This window comes from Cucurbita pepo, chromosome LG05 (assembly GCF_002806865.2).
Source record: "Cucurbita pepo subsp. pepo cultivar mu-cu-16 chromosome LG05, ASM280686v2, whole genome shotgun sequence".
In the NCBI taxonomy this organism is placed as follows: Eukaryota; Viridiplantae; Streptophyta; class Magnoliopsida; order Cucurbitales; family Cucurbitaceae; genus Cucurbita; species Cucurbita pepo.
Window position 1 is genome coordinate 4506691 of NC_036642.1, and position 25480 is coordinate 4532170.

General features: G+C 41.2%; 4 protein-coding genes across 4 annotated transcripts; all 4 read left to right on the forward strand.

The window, feature by feature from the left end:
- Positions 1 to 1263: 1263 nt before the first annotated feature.
- LOC111794641 (ethylene-responsive transcription factor ERF105-like) lies at positions 1264 to 2299 on the forward strand. Its single transcript, XM_023676730.1, has one exon. It carries the CDS (start codon positions 1325 to 1327, stop codon positions 2051 to 2053), a length of 729 nt encoding a protein of 242 aa, XP_023532498.1. The 5' UTR covers positions 1264 to 1324; the 3' UTR covers positions 2054 to 2299.
- A 1373-nt stretch (positions 2300 to 3672) lies between these two features.
- LOC111795030 (ethylene-responsive transcription factor ERF106-like) lies at positions 3673 to 4384 on the forward strand. Its single transcript, XM_023677253.1, has one exon. It carries the CDS (start codon positions 3709 to 3711, stop codon positions 4243 to 4245), a length of 537 nt encoding a protein of 178 aa, XP_023533021.1. The 5' UTR covers positions 3673 to 3708; the 3' UTR covers positions 4246 to 4384.
- Positions 4385 to 7319: 2935 nt separating this feature from the next.
- LOC111795029 (F-box protein At5g07610-like) lies at positions 7320 to 8593 on the forward strand. The gene has a single exon (XM_023677252.1). The coding sequence runs from the start codon at positions 7441 to 7443 to the stop codon at positions 8101 to 8103; it is 663 nt and encodes a 220-aa protein (XP_023533020.1). The 5' UTR covers positions 7320 to 7440; the 3' UTR covers positions 8104 to 8593.
- A 15088-nt stretch (positions 8594 to 23681) lies between these two features.
- Positions 23682 to 25056, forward strand: LOC111795028 (F-box protein At5g07610-like). Its single transcript, XM_023677251.1, has one exon. It carries the CDS (start codon positions 23778 to 23780, stop codon positions 24963 to 24965), a length of 1188 nt encoding a protein of 395 aa, XP_023533019.1. The 5' UTR covers positions 23682 to 23777; the 3' UTR covers positions 24966 to 25056.
- Positions 25057 to 25480: the final 424 nt, after the last annotated feature.

Genomic DNA, 25480 nt, shown 5'->3' on the forward strand with positions numbered 1-25480 from the left:
GTTAAGAGAGTAATATTAAAATAAATTAGAAAAAAAAAGTGATTATGGAGATTTTTTTTTAAATCAAATAATTATTAAAGTTAAATAAAGTTTATAAAGTTTTGTTTTTTTAAATGTCATGACCTAAGTATTAAAGTAGATCAATATTCAAACAATTAATAATAATAACAATTAATTTATAAGTCTTTTAAAATATAAACTAATAAAATAAATTTGATCTAATCCCGTTCGACAAAAAAGTGTTAGAACGCTAACGAAACCAATTATATCAAATTGGTTCTTTTTTCTTTTATACTTTTATGTTGAATTTTTCTTTTGATACTTAAATTTCAAAATATAACTTTGTACTTTTTAATTTTGATCAATTTTTTATTATTTGTATTAGTTTTCTATTAATTATATAATTAAACTAGTTATTAGTTATTATTATTATTATTTATAATTATTAAAATTAATTAAAAAATTACATTATAATTAATTAATTGAAAGTTAGCGTTCATTATTCAAAAGTAAAAGTAGAGATGTCAATTTTATCCCTAGGGATCCGCTATAAGCGAGGAGGAGATTCTCCATTAGACGAGAAATGGAAGAGAGATATTCATTTTACCGCATCCGCTTCAAATGAAGAGAAAATTTCATGTTTAGACGGTAAATGCGAAAGAGAGTGGAAAACATTTTTTACCGCTTAGATAAATTGGACCATAGACGGGAATCTAGTCCCTGATCCTATCCAATTCCTCATCCTACCTTCCTTTAATATATACTTTTTTTTATTAAAAAATAAATTAGTTGATTTTAAATCTCTAATTATAATATTTAAAAAATGGGTAGATGTAATATTAAAATTTGAAGGTTAAAAAATGGGTTGATTTTAGTATGATTTTTTTTATATATATTTTTGAACAATTTAAAAATAATTATTTTTTATTTTTTAAAAGAATATTGGAAATTTCATCATCTATCTCCACGAGAATAAATGAAGAATTTTCGAGTGGCGTTAAAATTAAAAATATAATATTTTAAAATGAAATAAAAACAAACGAAAAAAAATATAAAATAAATATACTGAAAACTTTGGACTAAAAAGACGATTTTCTCGCTCAATTCAAACCGTAAGAAGGTCCCCGGAAATCACACATCAGGCATGGACCCCGCATGAAAATACCATTTTACCCCTTGTTCTTCCTTTCCTCTCCCCTTCTCGGAGTCTTCTCAGAAGCCCCCTTTCTGAATCCCTTTATAAACTCTCCTTCCTCACTCCTAATTTTCCACTCAAAAAATTCTTCTTCTTCTTCTTCTTCTTCTTCAAATTTCAACTCCGTTAATGGCTTCCGGCGACGACGTTTCGACCTTAGATTTCATCAGACAACACCTTCTCAGCGACTTCAACTCCATTGAAGCCTTCGCTTCAAATCTCGATTTCATCAACAATAATGGACTCACACCTCAAATCCCCGTTGCCCCTTCAAAGATCGGTCACCGCCGTCCCTCTCTCAACGTCATGATTCCACCCAAGACCCACTCTGTCCAATCCCCTGCAGCAGCGACGGCGACGGTTACGACATCTTCTGATGTAAAATCTGATGTGGGTCTGAGTCAGCATTACAGGGGGGTTCGCCGGCGGCCATGGGGGAAGTTTGCAGCGGAGATTCGGGACCCCAATAAACGTGGAGCTCGTGTTTGGCTTGGAACTTACGATACTGCAATTGAAGCTGCCAAAGCTTATGACAGAGCTGCTTTTAAGATGAGAGGCAGTAAGGCGATTTTGAATTTTCCTCTTGAGGCTGGAAAGGAAGCAGAGGAGCCGCCGTCCACGGCAGCTGTTGGCCGGAAAAGGAGGAGGGATAGTGAGGTTGGGGAAATGGAGAACAAGGTTGTGAAGAAGGAGGAGGAGTCGTCGGAAACAAATGAAATCGGAGTTCCGGCGGCCATTTGTCCTCTAACGCCGTCTTGTTGGGCGCCGGTTTGGGACAATGATGGGAAGGGGATTTTCAGCGTGCCGCCGTTATCGCCTCATCGGTTAATGGGATATCCTCAATGCACCGTCACATAAAATTTCTCCAAAAATAAAATTAAAAAAAAAAAAAACTCGTTAACTTAGTGATGGCGAATTCGATCCTTATCCAAGTTAACGATATATATATATATATATATATGTTTGAAGGGGTTTGATTTGTTTATTCATTTATTGAATTGGGAAATTTTTATATTTTGTTTTATGGAACCATCAAACATCGATCAACGATGTATTGTAAAGGTTTAATGCTTGTTTATGAACTTATTACTTTTTTTTTTCTTACATTTTTTTCATTTTAATTTTTAAAAATAAAAATTAAATAATTATCGAACGTGTAATTGCTCATATATATATATAATATTATCTCAATCGCTATTATTATATAGTTTATTAAAAGATGTGTTGATTGGTATCATGTAGTAAGAATGTTCTACGAACATCAATTGGTAAAGTATGGTTAAGAAAAGACGATCTTGTTTGACCATTAATCAAAATGTTTAAGGTAAAAAAGTCTCGAATGGAAAGTTAAGTCGGAATTTTAATTTTCATTACCAAAATTAAGATTAAAAAGTTTGAGATTGGGTTAATTTATTGTCACGTATATAACTTAAATGTGTAATAGCCAACCCTTGAATTTTCATTTTTGTATTTATATTTTTAAAAAAATTAAAAATTTACGTGTTTATTAGGGACGTTTGTTTTAAAATTTTAAAATCTTTTGGATTCAAATGTAAAAATGTAGAGAGTGCATCAATACGGACATACTCGATTTGGATGTACCCACTTGACTTTTAAAACAAAAACCTCTCAACTTGCATGAAAATGACATTTTTATCCCTCTTAGTTGTCTCGACCTTTTCTTCTTCCTTTGGTCCATTCCATACCCCACCTTTTGCTTATTTCGCTCTTATTGAACCATCCAAAACAAAAAATTATGACGATTGAATTGTCTTAATTTGATTTAAATCACATTTGGTCTTAATTTTGATTTTAATTTGTCTCATTTAATACTTTTCATTAAATGTTGACACAATAGGTATAATGTTAACGAGAATTAATAAAAATAGAATCTATAACAAATTCACAAAAATCTAACACGCTTCAAAACTGGATCAGTTTTGGAGCTCTTTCTACTTTTCAACTAAAATAATTAAAACAATATTAAAAGTGTGTAAGAAATTTGCATATGACAGTGGATAACACGAGAGACTTATTATAAGATATGATTAAGCCCGTAAATGGAGGGGAAGAAGAAGTGAACACAGCGATAGCGACATTGAGAGGAAGAGATAAACTTGAAGTGCTATGACAAGTAAGGCTCGGTTCCACTCATTGAAAATTTAATTTTAAATTTAATAATTTTTGAAATTTCAACTTTTCGTTTAATAAAATTTTAATTTTTTTTTTTCAAATAAATAGAAAAAAATCAAGAAAATTTTATAATTTAGAAATTGACAAAACAATCTTTAAAACCCAAAATTTATAAGATATTTTAAAAGGTTTATCTTCATATATTATATTAAAGAAATAAGTAATAGTTATCCAAAATAATTTTTGAAGTTCCATATTTACCCTTGCATAATTGAAGAAAAGTAGAATTAGGTGTGTGTGTGGTGTGTAAGACATTATCGTAATTTCCCCCACTATAAATGTGTCCAAAACGCATCTCCTTTTTAACGAAATCACAAAAAATGGAACTGCGAGAAGAAGACGATTTCTCACGATTGAAGTTCATCCAACGCCATCGTCTCCAAGACTCCGATTCCTTCCGCACTCTCCTGGATTTCGAGTTCCCGTTACCGTCCGCCTTCTTCTCTCTCCCGTCGATCAAATTCGAATTCGAAGATTTCGAGTTCATGAAGAAACCGTCGGAAGAGGAAGAGCCTCCGATTCAGAAGCCGGAACAATCGGAGCGATCGAGCTCTCCAGAAGTGGCGATGGCGGAAGAGGTGTCGAGTTCCGACGGCGGGAGGAAGTACAGAGGTGTACGACGGCGGCCGTGGGGGAAATTCGCGGCGGAGATTCGAGATCCGAGTAGAAAAGGGAGTAGGGTTTGGTTGGGGACTTTCAATTCGGATGTTGACGCGGCTAGGGCTTACGATTCGGCTGCGTTTAAAATGAGGGGAAGAAAGGCTAAGTTGAATTTTCCGTTGGATGCCGGGAAGTCTGAGCCGCCGCCGCCGCCAGGAAATGGGCGGAACAGGAGAAGAGAAACGAAAGTAAATTAACTGAGGTAAAAAAAAAAAAAAAAAAATTACTGTCAAATCCCCCAAATTGGAGCCTCTCATGTATATTTTTAAGCATGTAGATAAATATAGTTGGTTAAAATATTAAATTATAAATTTAATTAGGTAGGTTTAGTTTTAATTTTAAAATTTTCAATTTCAATTTAGTGTTAGAATATATAATTTTAACTAGAAAAATAAGTATATTAGATGTTTAAATTCCGGCTCAAGTAAAAAGAATTAAAAAAAAAAAACAGTTAAAAAATAAAATACATTACTCCAATAGTTTAAATTTAAATAAAAAAGAATTAAAAAATATAAATTTTACAGTAGTACTCTTTGAACACCTGTTAAAAATTTAAATAAAAACTTAATCGAGAAGATTGAAAGTCCCCCGATCCTTTAAATCTCGTCAAATCCCCGACCCTTCCGATTCTCATCTCAAAATGCTCCGCCGAAAACCACCCCAAATCATCACCCGGTCCACCACCGCCGCCGCCGCCAAACCACTCGTCGATAACGACGATCTCTTACCCGAGATCTTTCTCCGCTTACCCATCAGATCACTTCTACGATTCAAATCCGTTTAAAAACGATGGCTCTCCCTAATTTCCGATCCCAATTTCTGTCACCGTCGATCCGCTTTTCAGCCACTCACTCCTCCTAAAGTTATCTTGTTCCGTCCATACTGCAGTCGTTTTTCCCCTGGATCCGATCTCGACTATATGGACCCAAATGCGCCTCGGGTGCCGTCCAGATCCCTTGAACCTACTATCTCGGAATGTAGAATTGTAATCCTGCAATCCTGTAACGGCTTGTTCTTGGGCAGATCATGCGAGAAGAATGTTTATTACGTATACAATCCAACGACGAAGCAGTACAAAAAGCTTCCCATGCTTCAGATAATAAAAAACAGAGTAACCCTTAAGTCGTTTGCTTTCGAGTTGTGGATTCCACAAACTACGAAATCAAGATTTACTCGTCTGATAATGGGTTCTGGAGGACCTGCTGCGAGGGTTCATTCGCAGATCGATTCATCAAGGAAATCGACCGTGGAGTGTATTGGAATGGAGCTGTTCATTGGGTGCGGGATTGTGGAAAGGGAATATACTTCGATTTGAGCGAAGAGAAACTCCATGAATTTCCAATACCTGGAGCTTCCAATGATCGGGGACACAAAATTGTGAAGTATTTTGGAGGTTGCTGTGGGCATCTTTATTGGGTTGAAGGTGTTGAACTTGAACCTATGGAATTGATTGTGTACGAGATGGAAGATGATCATTGTGGGTGGTTTGTGAAGTATAGGGTTGATCTTAAATGGGTGTGGAGTTGGTACCAAAATCCGGGTTCGGGTGGAATGGAGGCGTTGTACTCCAAGTTCACAGTGCTCGCCATTGTTGATCAGAGCGAGGTGGGTGAGGAGGAGGCATGTGTTGTTTTTCTGTGTCGAAATATCTTCACAGAGTGAATGCGAAGAGTGGGAGCTTTGAAATGGATGGGTTCATAAATATTGGACGAACTTCGAACACTCCCCACGGGTTTCGAACAATTGAGGCCCTTTTGTACATTGAAAGTCTTGCCTGTGTTTAGTTGGTGTTTAGTTGGGTGTTCGTCTCCATCCCACGTGTTACTATAGAACCAGTTGATGTATCTTTTAAGCCTAGTTTATGCTTGTAACACATTTAATGGTAAATAAAAGAAGGATAAATTACTGTTTCTAAGTCTTTTCACTCCTCTCTTTGAAGAGAGGAAAAAAAAAGTGACCATTAAGTCGCGTCTATTTAGCCATGTAAGGATCGAGACAAACATGTGACATGATGTGACAGAAGAGGATGGTGCATCATCCAACATACCAAGAAGAGTAAACATTATAAGCAAGCTAAGACATAAACAAGGTTGGAGAGAACGAGACGACACAAGTGTTGAAGATAAGCTCGAAGATGGGTGGGTAGGTCTCAGAAAATCATAGCCTCAGAAGTCGGGGTTTCGATATAAATTTCGTCATGCAACTCTGGAGTTAAGTCTATTTGCATGAATGATGAAAGCTCACATAATTTCGTGCTAACTGGACATTTGACGGAAGCTCCATTGGGTTCGTTGAAGGATGTAATAGTCACTCATCAGGGTTAATTGAGTTTCTTGATGCATTTAGCTTAACGTATCTACTTTTCGAAGTCTATTAAATTATTTTGTTTCCTGCGCAAAGGTAAGGGTGTCCTTATCTATCTCAGGCTCTAGGGTGTACATAGCATGTATGGAGGAGTCGTTGCTCTCTATAGTTAACATCTCAAATCTCTCTATAACTCCACCCATGCCAGCGCTAGCCAGAAGTTCCTCTAATGACACCCAACAATCTTCCTATTACGAGCTAGAATAGTGCAAGACAGGCTCCACACTAAACACAACCAGACCTGAGTTAGGTTATGTCCAAGAATATAAGGCACCCAACCACATTTTTAACTTCGGAGCATCACTTCCACTAATTTTTCTAAGTAGGCCCGTAGCATATTCTTTTCAACAAGGTAATAAGGGTAGCAGTAGCTCTTCAAATCCTACAAAAGTTCATTCACTCCAAATTCTTACAACCGTCCCTTGGCCTTGTTCAACAGGCCAACAAGCTGTTTACTCAAAGGCCAAACCCCTTCGATGCATTAAAACCACCAAATAAAAATCCATAAGACTAATCGAAAACCACAGGGGATGGCAGAAAATGAACAGTTCATCATGAGTATTGAAGAAAACTTACTGGTTGAAGGCTCAGCAAGTGGCCTGAGTATCGTACACAGCCCCCACAAGCTGCTGCAAGCATCTTTTTCATCAGCCACCTATTCCAGTGGGGGTCAAGCCTTGTCCTTCCCGAACTGTCTCCTTCTTAGCACCGTCAATCCACTCCCAAAATCTCTTGCCCCTGCTCCTTCAGCTTTATACAAGAAAAGCAAAAGGGTTACTACCCACAATTTTCTCCTTTTGAAGAGAAAAGAACAGAGGAAAAAACGTGGCCATTATATGCATTGTTCCATAAAAGAACAGAGGGAAGTTCGAAGCTTACTTAGTCGAGAAGGAATTTCGAAACTTACTTAATGAAGATCGAAAGGGTGGTCTCATAGCTTCCCCTGCCATCTTCATCCAATCCCCAGCAATCATCTCGTCATAACTCCAGAACTTTCCTGCCCAGATCCTTCCGATTCTCATCTCAAAATGCTCCGCCCCGATGCACTCAGAATCAAAACTCATTTCTCCTCCTCCGCCGCCGCTGCCGCCGGATCACTCGCCAATAACGACGATCTTTTAGTCGAGATCCTTGTCCGCTTACCCATCCCATCAGTTCTACGATTCAAATCCGTTTCAAAACGTTGGCTCTCCCTAATTTCCGATCCCAATTTCTCTCACCGTCGAATCACTTTTTATCCGCCTACTCCTTCAGGCATCTTCTTGACCCGTCATTTCTGGCGTCCTGTTCCCCGTGGATTTGGTTTCGTCGTTCTGCGCCCAAATCCGCCTCAGGTGCCGTTTGAATCTCTTGAACCTTCTGTGCCGAAGCGTAGAATTGAAATCCTGCAATCCTGTAACGGCTTGTTGTTGTGTTGCAGCTACGGTAGACGGTATGGGAAGAACACTTATTACGTTTACAATCCAATGACGAAGCAATACACAACGCTCCCAATGCTTCAGATGTCCAAAAAAAAAAAATTAACCGTTGGCCCTAGTTTAGCATACGATCCAATACGATCATCAAATTACAAAGTCGTTTGCGTTCGAAGATTAGATTCCGAAAACTTCCAAATCAAGATTTACTCACATGATTCTGGCTCCTGGAGGTCCTGGTGCAAAGGTTGCGTTCCCATTTTCATTCAACCTTGAAAAAAAACCTGCAGTGTATTGGAACGGAGCGGTTCATTGGGTAACCTATATGAAAAACATCGTTTACTTGGATATGAGCGAAGAGAAACTCCATGAAATGGCAATACCTCGTGCTTCCAGGGGTTGGGGAACCAATATTAAAGAGTACTTTGGAAACTGTTGCGGGCATCTTTATTGGATTGAAGGTGTTGATCGACATATGGAATTGATTGTGTTCGAGATGGAAGATGAACGTTGTGGGTGGTTTGTGAAGTATAGGGTTGATCTTCAACGGGTGTCTAGTTCGTTCCCAGATCCGGGTTATGTTGAAGTACCAGCGTGGGAACCCAAGTTCAGGGTGATCGCCATTGTTGATCAGAGCGAGGTGGGGGAGGAGCCGTATGTTGTTTAACTGACTGGCGAGACTGCCGTACGAGTGGATGCGAACAGCGGGAGGTTTCAGGTTTGAAAGGTTGGTGTACATTCTACCTTGAATTAAAAGTTTAGGAGCCTATTAAATACAAAAAGAATATTAAAAGAGATCTTAAAAGATAGTGTTAGTGTTGCAAACAATGAGATAGTAATCAACAATAGCATAAAATGGGTGACTCAAAAGAGTAATTCAAACATTAGAAAGCATAGAAATATACCTTAAGAATTTAAAATGCATAGTGGGTTAGTGAACGCTGCTGTACAAATGATTATAAATAATTTCAATATTAGAATATAAAATAGAGACAATGACTCAGATCTAATGGCTCTCTTGCAACGACACAATTCCTGCACTGTCACGATCCAAAATAAATAACCTCAAGTCGTGACTAACAATGACTATGATATGTAGTGTGTAAACGAGAAATTCAAGGAAAACATTATTTAAAAAAAAACGTATTCTTTATTTCACAAAGAAAGCGTTTCGATACAAAAAGGATTTATGTGACTAATTATAGACAAGGAAATGTTGGCTTTTTGGCACTTGATCTCACCTTAATTAATTTCAATCAATTATTTGACACTTGATCTCACCTTAATTAATTTCAATCAATTAATTGATTGATGTTTGGATGATAACAAACTTATTTTTAATTATTAACTATTTTCAATATTTTGAACTGTGCACAAAATAAGGTTGGGAATAACGATTTCAACGACTTTTCAATTATTTAAATCAGAGCTAAAAACGAAGAAATTACAGTCGAGACAACATACCCAATGTGATGATGTGATAGCAAAATCAAAATGATGGACAAATCAAAATATATCAAAGTACGACACTTATAATTTTGGAAGAGTAACAAATTGTGGAGTTTTTTTGATAGCATTACAAACTCTCCCCTCCTTAGAAACTTTCATCCTCGAAAGTTGGTATCTCTTGAAAGAGTTCGAGATGGGCTCTCCTTACATCATCTTCTTGTTCCCAGGTTGCCTCCTCGTGTCGATGGTTACCCCATGCGACTTTCACCAAGGGGATATCTTTGTTGCGCAGTCGCCTAGTGTCTCGAGCCAGAATTTTGCTGGGTCTTTCCTCATAGGACAGATCTTCCCAAAGAGGAAGGGTTTCGTGTTCAATCACATGAGTAGGGTCTGGGGAGTACTTTCGTAGCATAGACACGTGGAACACGTTCTGAACGGCGGCAAGGTTTGATGGTAGAGCAATCTTATAAGCCACGACCCCAACTCTCTCTAGAATCTCAAAATGGCCTATAAACCTTGGGCTTAACTTTCCCTTCTTTCCAAACCTCATCACCCCCCTCGTAGGGGCTACCTTCAAGAACACATGGTCACCCACCTCGAACTCGAGGCCCCTTCTACGCAAATCTGTGTAGCTCTTCTGTCGGCTCTGTGCAGTGAGGATTCTTTGTTTAATTTTCTGCACCGCTGCGTTGGTGACATGAACCAACTCTGGTCCCGGTAGTTGCTGCGTGCCTACTTCTTCCCAAAATACCGGTGTTCGACACCTACGCCCATACAATGCCTCAAAAGGGGCCATCTGGATGGTCGCTTGATAACTATTATTGTAAGCAAACTCTATCAGTGGTAGATGTTCGTCCCAGCACCCAACGAAATCCATGACATAGGCTCGCAACATATCTTCTAAGATTTGGTTCAGTCTTTCGGTATGTCCGTCTGTTCGTCTGAGGATGAAATGCTGTACTAAACCTTAGTTGAGTCCCCAATGCTTTTTGGAGGCTTTTCCAAAACTGAGAGGTGAACCTGGTGTCCCGATCAGATACTATAGACATCGGTACGCCATGCAGGCGTACTATCTCTCTGATATACAGCTGAGCCCACCGATCCACACGATAAGTGCTTTTGCCTGGGATGAAGTGGACCATTTTGGTAAGCCTGTCAACAACTACTCAGATTACGTTGAAGCTCTGCTTGGTCTTGGGCAAGCCCGAGATCAAATCCATGCAAACTGCTTCCCATTTCCACTGAGGGACCTTTAAGGGTTGTAGCAGTCCTGTTGGGCGCTGTCTTAGGGCCTTCACTTGCTGACAGGTCAAGCATCGGCTTACGAAATCTGCTATCTCCTTCTTCATCCCAGGCCACCAATAACATCCCTTAAGATCCTGATACATCTTTGTACTTCCAGGGTGGAATGTGTAAGAAGTATCGTGGGCTTCCGTCATAATATCCTTCAGCATTTTCTTGTCACGGGGAACACACCGACGGTTTTTCCACAGCAGGCCCCCGTCTGAAGAGATTGAGTACCCCACTGGTCTTTCTATCTCTGTCTGATTCCACAGTTTCCCAAGGTGTTCATCAGACCTCTGAGCGTCAATAATTCGTTTTCCCAAGGTAGGTTGCATGGTCATTTGTGTTATCTGAGCAGTACCACCTCTGATTACAACATCGATTCCAGCCTTTTTCATCTCATCCTGTATTCTTTCCTGCTTAGTGATCATCGCGGATGTATGAACTTCCTTCCTGTTCAATGCGTCCGCCACAACATTGGCCTTGCCAGGATGATACAGGATCTCGATGTCATAATCCTTAACCAGTTCCAACCATCTCCTCTGTCTCATGTTAAACTCCTTCTGCGTAAATAGGTACTTGAGACTCTTATGATCAGTGAATACTTGGATTTTCTCTCCATACAGATAATGTCGCCACGTTTCCAGTGCAAACACCACTGCTGCTAACTCGAGGTCATGAGTGGGATAATTTCGTTCGTAATCCTTCAGTTGTCTAGAAGCGTAAGCTATCACTTTACCCTTCTGCATGAGCACGCATCGTAGACCTTTTCCCGATGCGTCGCTGTACACCACTAGATTCCCTGAACCATCTGGAACTGTGAGGACTGATGCTGTCACCAACCTCTCCTTGAGTTCCTAGAAGCTCTATTCGCAAGCTGATGTCCACACAAAGGGCTTGCCCTTCTTAGTTNGAATTCCTCAGATACAAACGAGTGTGTAGAACTTGAATCAAATAGTACAAAAGCCATATGGCCAAAGACGGGTAATGTACCTGTAACGACTGCGTCAGGTGCGTCGGCCTGTTTGCCTGTGGTTGCATGGGCTACAGCTCGCCCCTGCTGCTGTTGNATGTAATAACCAGCTAGTCCTAGAAAACTCCGTACTTTAGTGACTGTGGTCGGTCTTGGCCACTTCATCACTGCCTCTATCNTCCCTTTGATTCCTTATTGCAGGTCGGTTAGTGTTAACATCTCTCTTTTGAGGACAATTTGCTGCAAAGTGTCCCATTTGGCCACAGTTATAACATACATCAGTTTCCAGGTGACATTCTCCCAAGTGAGGACGCTCACACTTGGGACATTGATTTCTGTTCAGTACTGTGGCTCTTTCGGTTTATCTATTTCCTCTGAACTGCGGTATGGGATTTCTGGGCTGACCCTGACTGTAATTTGTCAGTACAAGGCGCATCAATGAGGGTCGCCATTTTAAGGGCTTTTGTATAATTGTAGATGCCTGAGAGGCCACGTAACATCTAATGTTCTCCCTTAGATCGGCGATAAAGCGTTCAACCTTAAGCTCTTTCGTACTGACATATATAGGAGAGAATCTTGCCAATCTGTTGAATTCTGGATCATAATCCTCCACAGATAGGTCACCCTGTTTGAGTTTATGAAATGCTGCCTACAACTTCATTCTAGCAGCGACTGGATAGTATTTGCGGAGGTAAGCCTCTTTGAACTCACACCCAGAAATAGGTTCTCCAAGTGGTGCAATCATTTTTTTATCACCCTTCCACTAGAAATGAGCCTCTTCTTTCAACATATACGTTCCGCAATGTACCTGATATTCTAGCGGACAGTTCATGTAAAAGAAGGTTGTTTCCATAGCCTCTAGCCAATTTTCTGCTGCAATGGGATCTATTTTGCCACCTTCAAAGGAAGGCGGGTTTTGCCTCTGGAAGTCTTTAAGATAACGAGCCTCCACAGTCACAGTCCCAGAGTCTCTGGTCCTTAGCAATGCTGTCTGTTGCATTGCTGCCTGTTGCATTGCTGTCTGTTGTAATGTTGTCTGTTGCAGTGTTGTCTGTTGTATTGCCTGTTGCATTGCTGNATACAATCGCTGTGTTCTCAGTACGGTCAGAACTTTTCTCAAATGCCCTNTAGCCTGGTTAGTGACCAGTGTTTGCATCATCTAAGTCATTTGAGCCTGGTTTTCCACAAAGGTTAACATAAATGTCTGTAGTGAGGTTAGTTGTTGGCTGCCTAGGTGGAACCTCTACANTGTGCTCTGCTTCTGACTTAGAGTACACAAGAATATCATCAATAAACACTATAACAAAATTGTCTAAGAACTTAAACACCCTGTTCATTAGCTCCATGAAGACGGCTGGTGCATTTGTAAGTCCAAAGGACATGACGAGAAATTCATAATGTCCATAGCGACTTCTGAAAGCTGTTTTGTGTATATCTTCTTCTCTTATTCTTAATTGATGATATCCTGACTTCAAGTCAATTTTGGAGAATACCGTTGCTCCTTGCAATTGATCAAACAAGTCGTTGATCCTCGGGAGGGGGTACTTATTCTTTATGGCGACCTTATTCAGTTCTCTATAGTCTATACACAGACGCAGGGATCCATCCTTCTTCTTGACAAACAGAACAGGAGCTCCCTAGGGCAATACACTGGGTCGTATGAAACCCTTATCCAATAGCTCCTGAAACTGTTCCTCAAATTCCCTGAGTTCTACAGGTGCCATTCTGTAGGGTGCCTTGGAGATCGGCGCAATTCCTGGTTCTAGGTCGATCCCGAAGTCAACTTCCCTAACAGGAGGCAAACTGAGCAAAAATCCTGAGGAAAAACATCAGTGAATTCCCTGACAATGTGTACTGACGAGGCTGTCTGTTCATTACTGCGGTCTAGAGTCACACTGGCTAAAAATGCACTTGCACCACCGCAGATCTTCTCTCTAGCCTTTAGTGCAGTTACGACACTTGGGGTACTTTTGGAAGTGGCTCCCTTATATGTAAAACTATCCCTTGACAGGAGTTTGAGAGTAACTATTCAAGTTTCACAATCTATTAGAGCGCGATTCTCGCCTAGCCAATCCATACCCACATCGAAGTCTTGCATGCTTAGTATTATTAACACAGCTTCTATGACACGTCCCGACACTGTTACACTACCTCCCTTAACTCTATGAGTAGCCATTAATAACTCGTGAGTAGGGGTGGATACTGATAGAATGGTCTCTAAAGGTTCTTTTTCTAGGTGCGCTAAGTCAACGAATTCCTCAGATACAAACGAGTGTGTAGAACTTGAATCAAATAGTACAAAAGCCATATGGCCAAAGACGGGTAATGTACCTGTAACGACTGCGTCAGGTGCGTCGGCCTGTTTGCCTGTGGTTGCATGGGCTACAGCTCGCCCCTGCTGCTGTTGGGCACCCCGGTCCCTTTGATTCCTTATTGCAGGTCGGTTAGTGTTAACATCTCTCTTTTGAGGACAATTTGCTGCAAAGTGTCCCATTTGGCCACAGTTATAACATACATCAGTTTCCAGGTGACATTCTCCCAAGTGAGGACGCTCACACTTGGGACATTGATTTCTGTTCAGTACTGTGGCTCTTTCGGTTTATCTATTTCCTCTGAACTGCGGTATGGGATTTCTGGGCTGACCCTGACTGTAATTTGTCAGTACAAGGCGCATCAATGAGGGTCGCCATTTTAAGGGCTTTTGTATAATTGTAGATGCCTGAGAGGCCACGTAACATCTAATGTTCTCCCTTAGATCGGCGATAAAGCGTTCAACCTTAAGCTCTTTCGTACTGACATATATAGGAGAGAATCTTGCCAATCTGTTGAATTCTGGATCATAATCCTCCACAGATAGGTCACCCTGTTTGAGTTTATGAAATGCTGCCTACAACTTCATTCTAGCAGCGACTGGATAGTATTTGCGGAGGTAAGCCTCTTTGAACTCACACCCAGAAATAGGTTCTCCAAGTGGTGCAATCATTTTTTTATCACCCTTCCACTAGAAATGAGCCTCTTCTTTCAACATATACGTTCCGCAATGTACCTGATATTCTAGCGGACAGTTCATGTAAAAGAAGGTTGTTTCCATAGCCTCTAGCCAATTTTCTGCTGCAATGGGATCTATTTTGCCACCTTCAAAGGAAGGCGGGTTTTGCCTCTGGAAGTCTTTAAGATAACGAGCCTCCACAGTCACAGTCCCAGAGTCTCTGGTCCTTAGCAATGCTGTCTGTTGCATTGCTGCCTGTTGCATTGCTGTCTGTTGTAATGTTGTCTGTTGCAGTGTTGTCTGTTGTATTGCCTGTTGCATTGCTGTCTGTTGTAATGTTGTCTGTTGCAGTGTTGTCTGTTGTATTGCCTGTTGCATTGTAGCCTGGTTAGTGACCAGTGTTTGCATCATCTAAGTCATTTGAGCCTGGTTTTCCACAAAGGTTAACATAAATGTCTGTAGTGAGGTTAGTTGTTGGCTGCCTAGGTGGAACCTCTACATTATTGGTGGGCACTGGTGGGACCGCTTCAGGAGGAGGAGCAGTAGAGTGTGCGTCGGGTAATTCTTGAGTCACTTCTTTCTTTTAACTCATTCCTGACCTTGGTGCCTGTGGGGTGGGACAGGACACTTAAACCATTGGGGCATTTCATCAACCTCCTTTTGAGATTCAGGTACAGGTTGTTCCGCCTCAGGTGACGGGACATCAGTGTCCTGAGCGACTCTTCTTCTTCCCATTCTAGGTCCAGGCTCGAGATAAGTTCTACACCTCTTTAGTGCCATTTAGCTACCACAATAGAAAATTTGTGGTTACAATTCATTCAAGGTTCAACTTCTAGGAAATGTGCAGTACAACACAAGAGAACAAACATGAAAAATTCTCTACTTAACATCTTAACTCTAAATTTCGCAATTCAAATTCGTGAAACTATCTGGTCGCGAGCGGCACGTGATTGATGGGCGCGTCACAGAGGATNAGCTCCCTAGGGCAATACACTGGGTCGTATGAAACCCTTATCCAATAGCTCCTGAAACTGTTCCTCAAATTCCCTGAGTTCTACAGGTGCCATTCTGTAGGGTGCCTTGGAGATCGGCGCAATTCCTGGTTCTAGGTCGATCCCGAAGTCAACTTCCCTAACAGGAGGCAAACTGAGCAAAAATCCTGAGGAAAAACATCAGTGAATTCCCTGACAATGTGTACTGACGAGGCTGTCTGTTCATTACTGCGGTCTAGAGTCACACTGGCTAAAAATGCACTTGCACCACCGCAGATCTTCTCTCTAGCCTTTAGTGCAGTTACGACACTTGGGGTACTTTTGGAAGTGGCTCCCTTATATGTAAAACTATCCCTTGACAGGAGTTTGAGAGTAACTATTCAAGTTTCACAATCTATTAGAGCGCGATTCTCGCCTAGCCAATCCATACCCACATCGAAGTCTTGCATGCTTAGTATTATTAACACAGCTTCTATGACACGTCCCGACACTGTTACACTACCTCCCTTAACTCTATGAGTAGCCATTAATAACTCGTGAGTAGGGGTGGATACTGATAGAATGGTCTCTAAAGGTTCTTTTTCTAGGTGCGCTAAGTCAACGAATTCCTCAGATACAAACGAGTGTGTAGAACTTGAATCAAATAGTACAAAAGCCATATGGCCAAAGACGGGTAATGTACCTGTAACGACTGCGTCAGGTGCGTCGGCCTGTTTGCCTGTGGTTGCATGGGCTACAGCTCGCCCCTGCTGCTGTTGGGCACCCCGGTCCCTTTGATTCCTTATTGCAGGTCGGTTAGTGTTAACATCTCTCTTTTGAGGACAATTTGCTGCAAAGTGTCCCATTTGGCCACAGTTATAACATACATCAGTTTCCAGGTGACATTCTCCCAAGTGAGGACGCTCACACTTGGGACATTGATTTCTGTTCAGTACTGTGGCTCTTTCGGTTTATCTATTTCCTCTGAACTGCGGTATGGGATTTCTGGGCTGACCCTGACTGTAATTTGTCAGTACAAGGCGCATCAATGAGGGTCGCCATTTTAAGGGCTTTTGTATAATTGTAGATGCCTGAGAGGCCACGTAACATCTAATGTTCTCCCTTAGATCGGCGATAAAGCGTTCAACCTTAAGCTCTTTCGTACTGACATATATAGGAGAGAATCTTGCCAATCTGTTGAATTCTGGATCATAATCCTCCACAGATAGGTCACCCTGTTTGAGTTTATGAAATGCTGCCTACAACTTCATTCTAGCAGCGACTGGATAGTATTTGCGGAGGTAAGCCTCTTTGAACTCACACCCAGAAATNAGTGCTCTGATACTAAATTTTTCACGACCTAAAATAAATAACCTCAAGTCGTGACTAACAATGACTATGACTTGTAGTGTGTAAGCGAGAAATTCAAACATTATTTAAAATAAAAAAACGTATTGTTTATTTCACAAGGAAAGTGTTTGCGAGAAATTCAAGGAAAACATTATTTAAAAAAAACGTATTGTTTATTTCACAAGGAAAGTGATTCAATACAAAAAGGATTTATGTGACTAGTTATAGACAAGGAAAGAAACATGAAAAACAAAGTGTACTATTCAATAAAACTAGACTGACGCCCCGGGACACGCTTCCTCTGTTACAACCCACATCGATCAACGCGCCCTCTCTTGACCCGACGCCTCACGTACCTGAAAAAGAAAGGTATAGCAAGAATAAGTATAAAATTATACTCAGTAAACCCCCTATTTGTAGGCTCTTGTCGCACCCTAAACTTAACAAACAACCACGAACTTTCCTTTGACTCTAGAACATCTGGTTCTGGTCTTAGCTCATTAGGGCTTCCCGCTTGGGACTTGTCCCTTCAGGCTTCTTTGGTTCATAGTCCTTCTATTTATACCCCTAGAGTTCCTTTTATGCTTAACCTGTATTGGATTGGTGGCTTGCGCGTGGCTACCTCGGCATGGGTATGAGATTACTTGGTGTCTTGCCTAGGAAGTGAGCTGCAACCCCCTAGACACATGGTAATCCCCCTGTATTTGGGAGGGCTACCTCCCCTATTCCATCCAGCTAAACGGTCAATTATGACGTGGGTATCCCGTTCCCCATACTAAACGGCTATCGAGCAGTTGAGTCCTGATCAAGAACCCGCTGGTCCCCCACGAAGCTACAACACCATCCACACACAAGTAGCCTAAGGGTACTCTAGAGGTGGTTTGTATGTCGTGATAGTCTGTTAGACTACTAGGGAAAGGTTAAGTCTATTCCTTGGTGACTTGTCATTCTAACCACAAATTCCTAGACTTTATTATACCTGTGGGTCACGGAAATTAATTGAATATGCAACTACTATCATCCAGCATCATCATACAAAATAAACATACATGCTCAACGGGGCGATAACATCCATCAACTACCGAAGCGCAAATTTCACAAATTCTCATCCTCCTTTCAGCATGAAATATACATATTCATAATGAGTGGAAACTTACAGCATAACAACAGTACTCAGGTAATTCTCATAATAATTCACACCATACATCTTACTTTTAATAATCAATTACCTACGATCAATAACGGAAAGCTATGACCTAAGATAATTAAACTAGCATGCATGCATTCCAAGCGACTCCTACAAGTATTACTTCCTAAAATTCCGTGTGGTGACTAACCTGGATGATGCTGCCCTAAAGCAGCGTTTCCACGCGCGAGTGTCATGCGCCCAGGATTTTTTGTACCTGGATGATGCTGCCCTAAAGCAGCGTTTCCACGCGCGAGTGTCATGCGCCCAGGATTTTTTGTAGTCATGGGTCGTCGGTTCGATTCAGAAATAGTGGTTCGGGTGGACCGCAGGTCATTGGTTCGGCTCGTCGCGCGGGTACTAGATCACCCTAGGGACGCGGGTCGAGTTGCGTTGCCGGGGATGCGTGTCGCAGGATGGCTGGAGCCGCGTTTTCCCTGGTGGCGTTCGACGTGTGTCCGAAGGTGGTTGGTGCACGCGGTCCTCTAGCCGGTTAACACGTGGCACGCCATCGGCTTCTCTCTCCTCCTAGTAGAAAACAAGATTTTCGATTAGTTTTCCGACGTTCTTCTCATTTTTCTATCTCTCGATTCTTAATTCAAAACGTAATGACTTCTTCAACAAAGTTTTAGATCATACGTCAACCTACGTGCCAATATTTTTTTCTTGATTTTTATTTAATCATACGACGAGTTATGAGCGTCGGAAAGAGATCCGGTAACATCCTTACCGTTCTTGGAAAGATTCTCAGATCTCGACGTTTCGTCCGATTTCCTCACAAAATCAGTGGCGGATCTTCCCTGGATGAAGGTAGTAAACTTAAACACTCTATTCCCAAATAAAGATCTCAGATCTGAAGAGTATCGTTTGAGATCTTACCTTGCGGGTTTTGTTTCGAATCTTGACGAAAGAGGAGGAAATCTCAACAATACGAGTCTTTCTTCTCTCCAAGAAGAACTCTAGAGTGTAGGTCTTAGTAGGGAATGGATTTCGTCGGTGATTCTCCGATGAAGACTCCGACTATTCAGTTTTCTCTCTCAAACTTTCTCTCAACCTTCTTTCTCACACTTCTCTCTTTTGCAGGTATTCTGTGGAGAACCCTCAAGACCCCTACAATGGAGGGGTAAAATTATAAGGGTCTTGAGGGTCCTCCACAGAATTCCTGCAAAAGAGAGGAGTGTGAGAAAGAAGGTTGAGAGAGTTTGAGAGAGAAAACTGAATAGTCGGAGTCTTCGTCGGAGAGTCACCGACGGAATCCATTCCCTACTAAGACCTACACTATGGAGTCCTTCTTGGAGAGAAGTAAGAACTCGTGTCGTTGAGATTTCCTCCTCTTTCGTCAAGATCAGAAAGAAAACTCGCAAGGTAAGTTTTCGAACGATACTCTTCAGATCTGAGATCTTTATTTGGGAGTAGAGTGTTTAAGTTTACTACCTTCATCCAGGGAAGATCAGCCACTGATTTTGTGAGGAAATCGGACGAAACGTCGAGGTCTGAGAATCTTTCCAAGAACGGTAAGGATGTTACCGGACCTCTTTCCGACACTCATAACTCGTGGTATGATTAAGTAAAAATCAAGAAAAAAATATTGGCACGTAAGTTAAAGTACGATCTAAATCTTTGTTGAAGAAGTCATTACTGTCTGGATTAAGAATCGAGAGATAGAAAATGGGAAGAACGTCGGAAAACTAATCGAAAACCTTGATTTTCTGCTAGGAGGAGAGAGAAGCCGCCGACGTGCCACGTGTCAACCGGCTAGAGGACCGCTTGCGCCAACCACCTTCGAACATGCGTCGAACGCCATCTGGGAAAACGGGGCTCCAGCCTCCCGCGACATGCATCCCCGGCAACGCAACCTGACCCGCATCCCTTGGCTGACCCAGTACCCGTGCGACGAAACGAACCGAACCGACGACCCGCGGTCCACTGTTTCCGAACCGAACCAACAACTCGCGACTGCAAAAAATCCTAGACGCGTGACACTCGCGTGTGGAACCTGCGAGTGGTTGCACCCCGACGCGTGGCTGGCACGTGGAAGCGCGTGTAAGCTCATTTTCGACCCGTTCGACTTTTGTTTTTCCTATTTTCCTCCCGATTCCAATCTTGAACCCATTTTATATGAAATAAACCTAATTAAGGAAAAATAGCCACCTTTCGATACGCCAAGTGTGTGGAAACGCTGCGTAAGGGCACGCATCATCCAGGTAAGTCACCACACGGAATTCTAGGAAGTAATACTTGTAGGAGTCGCTTGGAATGCATGCATGCTAGTTTAATTATCTTAGGTCGTAGCTTTCCGTGATAGTATGTAGGTAATTGATTATTAAAAGTAGGATGTTTTGTGTGAATTATTATGAGAATTACCTGAGTATTGTTGTTATGCTTTAAGTTTCCACTTATTATGTATATGGATATTCTATGCTGAAAGGAGGATGAGAATTTGTGAAATCTGTGCTCCGAGAGTTGATGGACGTTATCGCCCCGTTGAGCTTGTATGTTTACCTTGCATGAAAATTGTATGATGATATTGGATGATACGTTGAGCTTGTATGTTTACCTTGCATGAAAATTGTATGATGATATTGGATGATAGTTATGTACGTACTCAGTTAATTTTCATGGCCCACTTTTATGATTAAGTTTAGGGATTCGTGGTTAGAGTAACAAGATACTAAGTATAGACCTGACCTTTCTCCTAGAAAGGTAAGAAACTACCGCGGTAAACGAACTGCCACTAGGGAACCCTTAGGTTAACTGTGTGCGATTAGTGATAATGCTTCGTGGGAGACCAGGGGGTTCCTGATCAGGACTCATCTGTTCTAAAGACGTTTTAGCATGGGAAACGGGAGACCCACGTTGAAACAGACCATTTAGCTGGATGGGAATGGGGGAGGTAGCCCTCCCCGAATAATGGGGGATTATCGTGGGACTAGGGGGTTGCAGCTCACTTCCTGGACTTCCTAGATATGACACTAGGTAGTCTCATAGCAATGCCGAGGTAGCTACTCGCAGAGAACCAATCAAACACAGGATGACGTAAGGGAACTCTTAAGGTATAAATGATAGGACGAAGTACCAAAGAAACCCCAAGGAGCTAAGACCTGGACTAGATGTACTCAAGCCAAGGAATGAGACCGTGGAAGTTTGTCGTAATTAGAATGCGATAAGAGCCTACAAGTAGGTGGCTTACTAAGTATAATTTTTATACTCATTCTTGCTATACCTTTTTTTTTCCAGGTACGTGAGGCGTCAAGTCAAGAGAGGGCGCGTTAATCGATGTGGATTGTCACAAAGGAAGCGTGTCCCGAGGCGTCAATCTAGTTTTACTAAATAGTACACTTTGTCTTCTAAATAGTACACTTTGTCTTCTAAATAGTACACTTTGTCTTTCATGTTTCCCTTCTTGTTTTTACCTAGACACATGTCCTTTTAGTAATGAAACATTTTTCTTACGAAATAAATGAAATACTTCTGAAATAATGTTTTCCTTGAATTTCTCGCTTACACACTACATGTCATAGTCATTGTAGTCACGGCTTGAGGTTATTTATTTCGGGTCGTGACAGTAACTTCACATGTGCCTACTATTGAGCGCTAGTTGGAAGCTCCCCTAATGTCACCCAACAAGCTCCCTATTCCCACGTTCTTCCAAGTTGAAATAATGCAAGACATGCTCCCCACTTAGCACAACCAAATCTCCTCCGACAGTGGGTGACATGTAATCTTATAATACCAAGTAGACTCTAATCCATCGAGGTACGTTCATGATTAGGAGTTATACTCCAATCGAACCTACATGATATTAATCAACCCAAAACAAGCAATATGGACTCTAATCATGGTTCGAAGGACCAAGGAAAGGTAAAATAATAACTAAGGCTCACAAACTCATCATACAGATACTCTAGAACACACAACATCTATCCAAAGCATTCAAGTGGGCATACATGAATTTTTCAACCCTCTTATCATGCTCCTAGGGATAACCAAGACATAAACCAATATTATCATGCTCATTCATCATAAAAATAATCATATATGTCATGTCGAGGTCCTCATATAGTCAACAGATAAGTCAGAGTCACATTCGTCGCGACATAAGTACTAAAGCGTCTCCTATTCCGTGTTTTCTTAAGGCTATGTGTTCAATAAGATTCCAAGAGTTAGCCAATTCCATGTCATTGTGTTCATTATAGCCCTACGACTCTTATAGTCATCTACTCTACTTATATTTTAAGGATGTACATCACTCCTCTTAGTTAAGTTGGATTTTATGGTGCATTAGCTCGTTGTCTCTACTTTCCAAGGTCCTTCTAGTCATCGTGTTTTCTGCGCATAGTTTAGGGTGCTCTCACCTATCTTGGGCTCTAGGATGGATCTAGCATGTATGGGGTCATTGCTCACTACAAGTAACCTCTCAAATCTCTTTGTAACTCCACATGTGCCTACTATTGAGCGCTAGTTCGAAGCTCCCCTAATGTCACCCGACAAACTCCCTATTACGTTCTTCCAAGCTAGAATAGCGCAAGACATGCTCCCCACATAGCACAACCAAATCTCCTCCTGCAGTACCTTCTGGCCCTAAGTGGGTGACATGTAATCTTATAATACCAAGTAGACTCTAATCCATCGAGGTAAGTTCAGTAGAGGTTACACTCCAATCGAACCTACATGATATTAATCGACTCAAAACAATCAATATGGACTCTAATCATGGTTCAAGGACCAAGGAAAGAGAAAATAATAACCAAGGCTCACAAACTCATCACACATATACTCTAGAACACACAACATCTATCCAAAATATTCAAGTGGGCATACATGGATTTTTCAACCCTCTTATGCTCCTAGGGATAACCAAGGCATAAACCAATATTATCATGCTCATTCATCGTCAAAATAATCATATATGTCATGTCGAGGTCCTCATATAGTCAACAGATAAGTCAGAGTCACATTAGAGAAGTACTAAATCATAGAATCGAGATAGACCATTTCACCATTCAATCTCCTAGGCTTAGCTATCAAGTTCCATGCTCATTTAAGTCTATTATAATGCCAAATATCCTTACGGCCAAGTCCTAGTCGACTCCTACTAAGAAATGTCTAAAAGTCCAAACAGCATGTTAAAGCATCTTCGGAATCTATTTCTAGCACGTTCCTTACCTCTAACCTCAATGTTGGATGTTGCATCCAAGCCCACAGGGGATGGCAGAAAATGAACAGTTTATCATGAGTATTGAAGAAAACTTACTGGTTGAAGGCTCAGCAAGTGGCCTGAGTATCGTACACAGCCCCCACAAGCTGCTGCAAGCATCTTTTTCATCAGCCACCTATTCCAGTGGGGGTCAAGCCTTGTCCTTCCCGAACTGTCTCCTTCTTAGCACCGTCAATCCACTCCCAAAATCTCTTGCCCCTGCTCCTTCAGCTTTAAACAAGAAAAGAAAAAGGGTTACTACCCACAATTTTCTCCTTTTGAAGAGAAAAGAAGAGAGGAAAAAACGTGGCCATTATATGCATTGTTCCCCGCTACCTGTTCTTTCTTGTAAATTTACGCTAAATTATTGAGCAAAAGATTTCGAATAATTCTCTCATAGTTCCATGGAAGTTCGAAGCTATTACTTGGTCGAGAAGGATGTTCGAAACTTACTTAATTGGAGAAGATTGAAAGGATGGTCTCATAGCTTTAAATCTTCAACCACCAATCATCTCGTCAAATCCCCCGATCCTTCCGATTCTCATCTCAAAATGCACAGCAGCAAAGCACCCAAAATCACCACCCCGTTCTCCTCCGCCGCTGCCAAATCACTCGCCGATGACGACGATCTTTTACTCGAGATCCTTCTCCGCTTACCCATCCGATCACTTATACGATTCAAATCCGTTTCAAAACGATGGCTCTCCCTAATTTCCGACCCCACTTTCTGTCACCGTCGAATGACTTTTCAGCCGTCCACTCCTTCAGGTATCTTGTGCCGTCCACACTCGCATCGTTTTTCCCCTGGATTCGATTTCGTCTATTTGCACCCAAATCCGCCTAGGGTGCCGTTGGAATCACTTGAACCTTCTGTGCCGAAACGTAGATTTGTAATCCTGAAATCCTGTAACGGCTTGTTGTTGTGTAGATCGTATCGGAAGAACGATTATTACGTATACAATCCAACGACGAAGCAATACAAAAAGCTTCCCAAGCTTCAGATGAACAAAAACAGCACAAGCATTTATCTTAATTTAGCATACGATCCTTTACGATCATCAAATTACAAAGTTGTTTGCGTTCGAGTTTTAGATTCCACAAACTTCCAAATCAAGATTTACTCATCTGATTCCGGCTTCTGGAGGTTCTGCTGCGAGGGTTCATCCAAAGCTCTTTTCATCCTGGGATTCAGCTGTGGAGTGTATTGGAATGGAGCTTTGTATTGGTTAAGATATTTGGAAAACTGCATTTGCTTGGATCTGTGCCAAGAGAAACTCCATCGATTAGCAATACCTCGAGCTTCCGATGGTTGGGGAGACAGAACTATAAAGTATTTTGGGAATTGGTGTGGGCGTCTTTACTGGATCGAAGGTGTTGATTCTCAAAGTACGGAAATGATTGTGTACGAGATGGGAGATGATCGTGGTTGCGGGTGGTCTGTGAGGTATAGGGTTGATCTTCAAAGAGTGTGTAGTTTGTTCCCAGATCCGAGTTCGGGAGTAAGAGCGGCGTTGAACTCCAAGTTCTCGGTGCTCGCCATTGTTGATCAGAGCGAGGTAGGTGAGGAGGAGGAGCCGTACATTGTTCTTCTGAGCGGCGGAAATGCCATTCGAGTGAACGTGATGAGTGGGAGGTTTGAAAGGATGGAGTACTTAAATAATGGACGAACTGCCAACACTCCCCACGGGGTTGGACTAATTGATGCCCATTTCTACATTCAAAGTCTTGCTTGTGTTTAGCTCTCTCTTTGTATGCTCCCATTAATTACTATTTTAAAGCTTTATGATTCAATTAAGTTGGTTTATATTAAGGTTTAGATCGTTAATGTAACAATCCAAACCCACCTCCTAGTAAATATTGTTTGTTTTGTTCAGTTACGTATCATCGTAAGTTTCACAATTTTAAAATCCATCTGCTAGGGAGAGGTTTCCACACTTTTTAAAAAAAATGTTTCCTTCTCCTCCCGGGTCGATGTGAGATCTCATAATCTACTCTATATGAGGCTAGTGTCCTCACTGGCATAACCGTCTAGTGTCTAGCTTTGATATCATTATAATTATGCTGCATGGTGTCTAGCTTTGATACCATTGTAACAATCCAGACCCACCACTAGCCGATATTATTCGCTTTGGTCCATTATAGAGGACTTATTAATATTCTTAATTTTTTAAAAATATTTAAAAATATTCTTTTAAACTTTTTTAAATACTTCAAAATAAATTTCTTTAATTTTCTTTTTAAAAACTAAAAAATA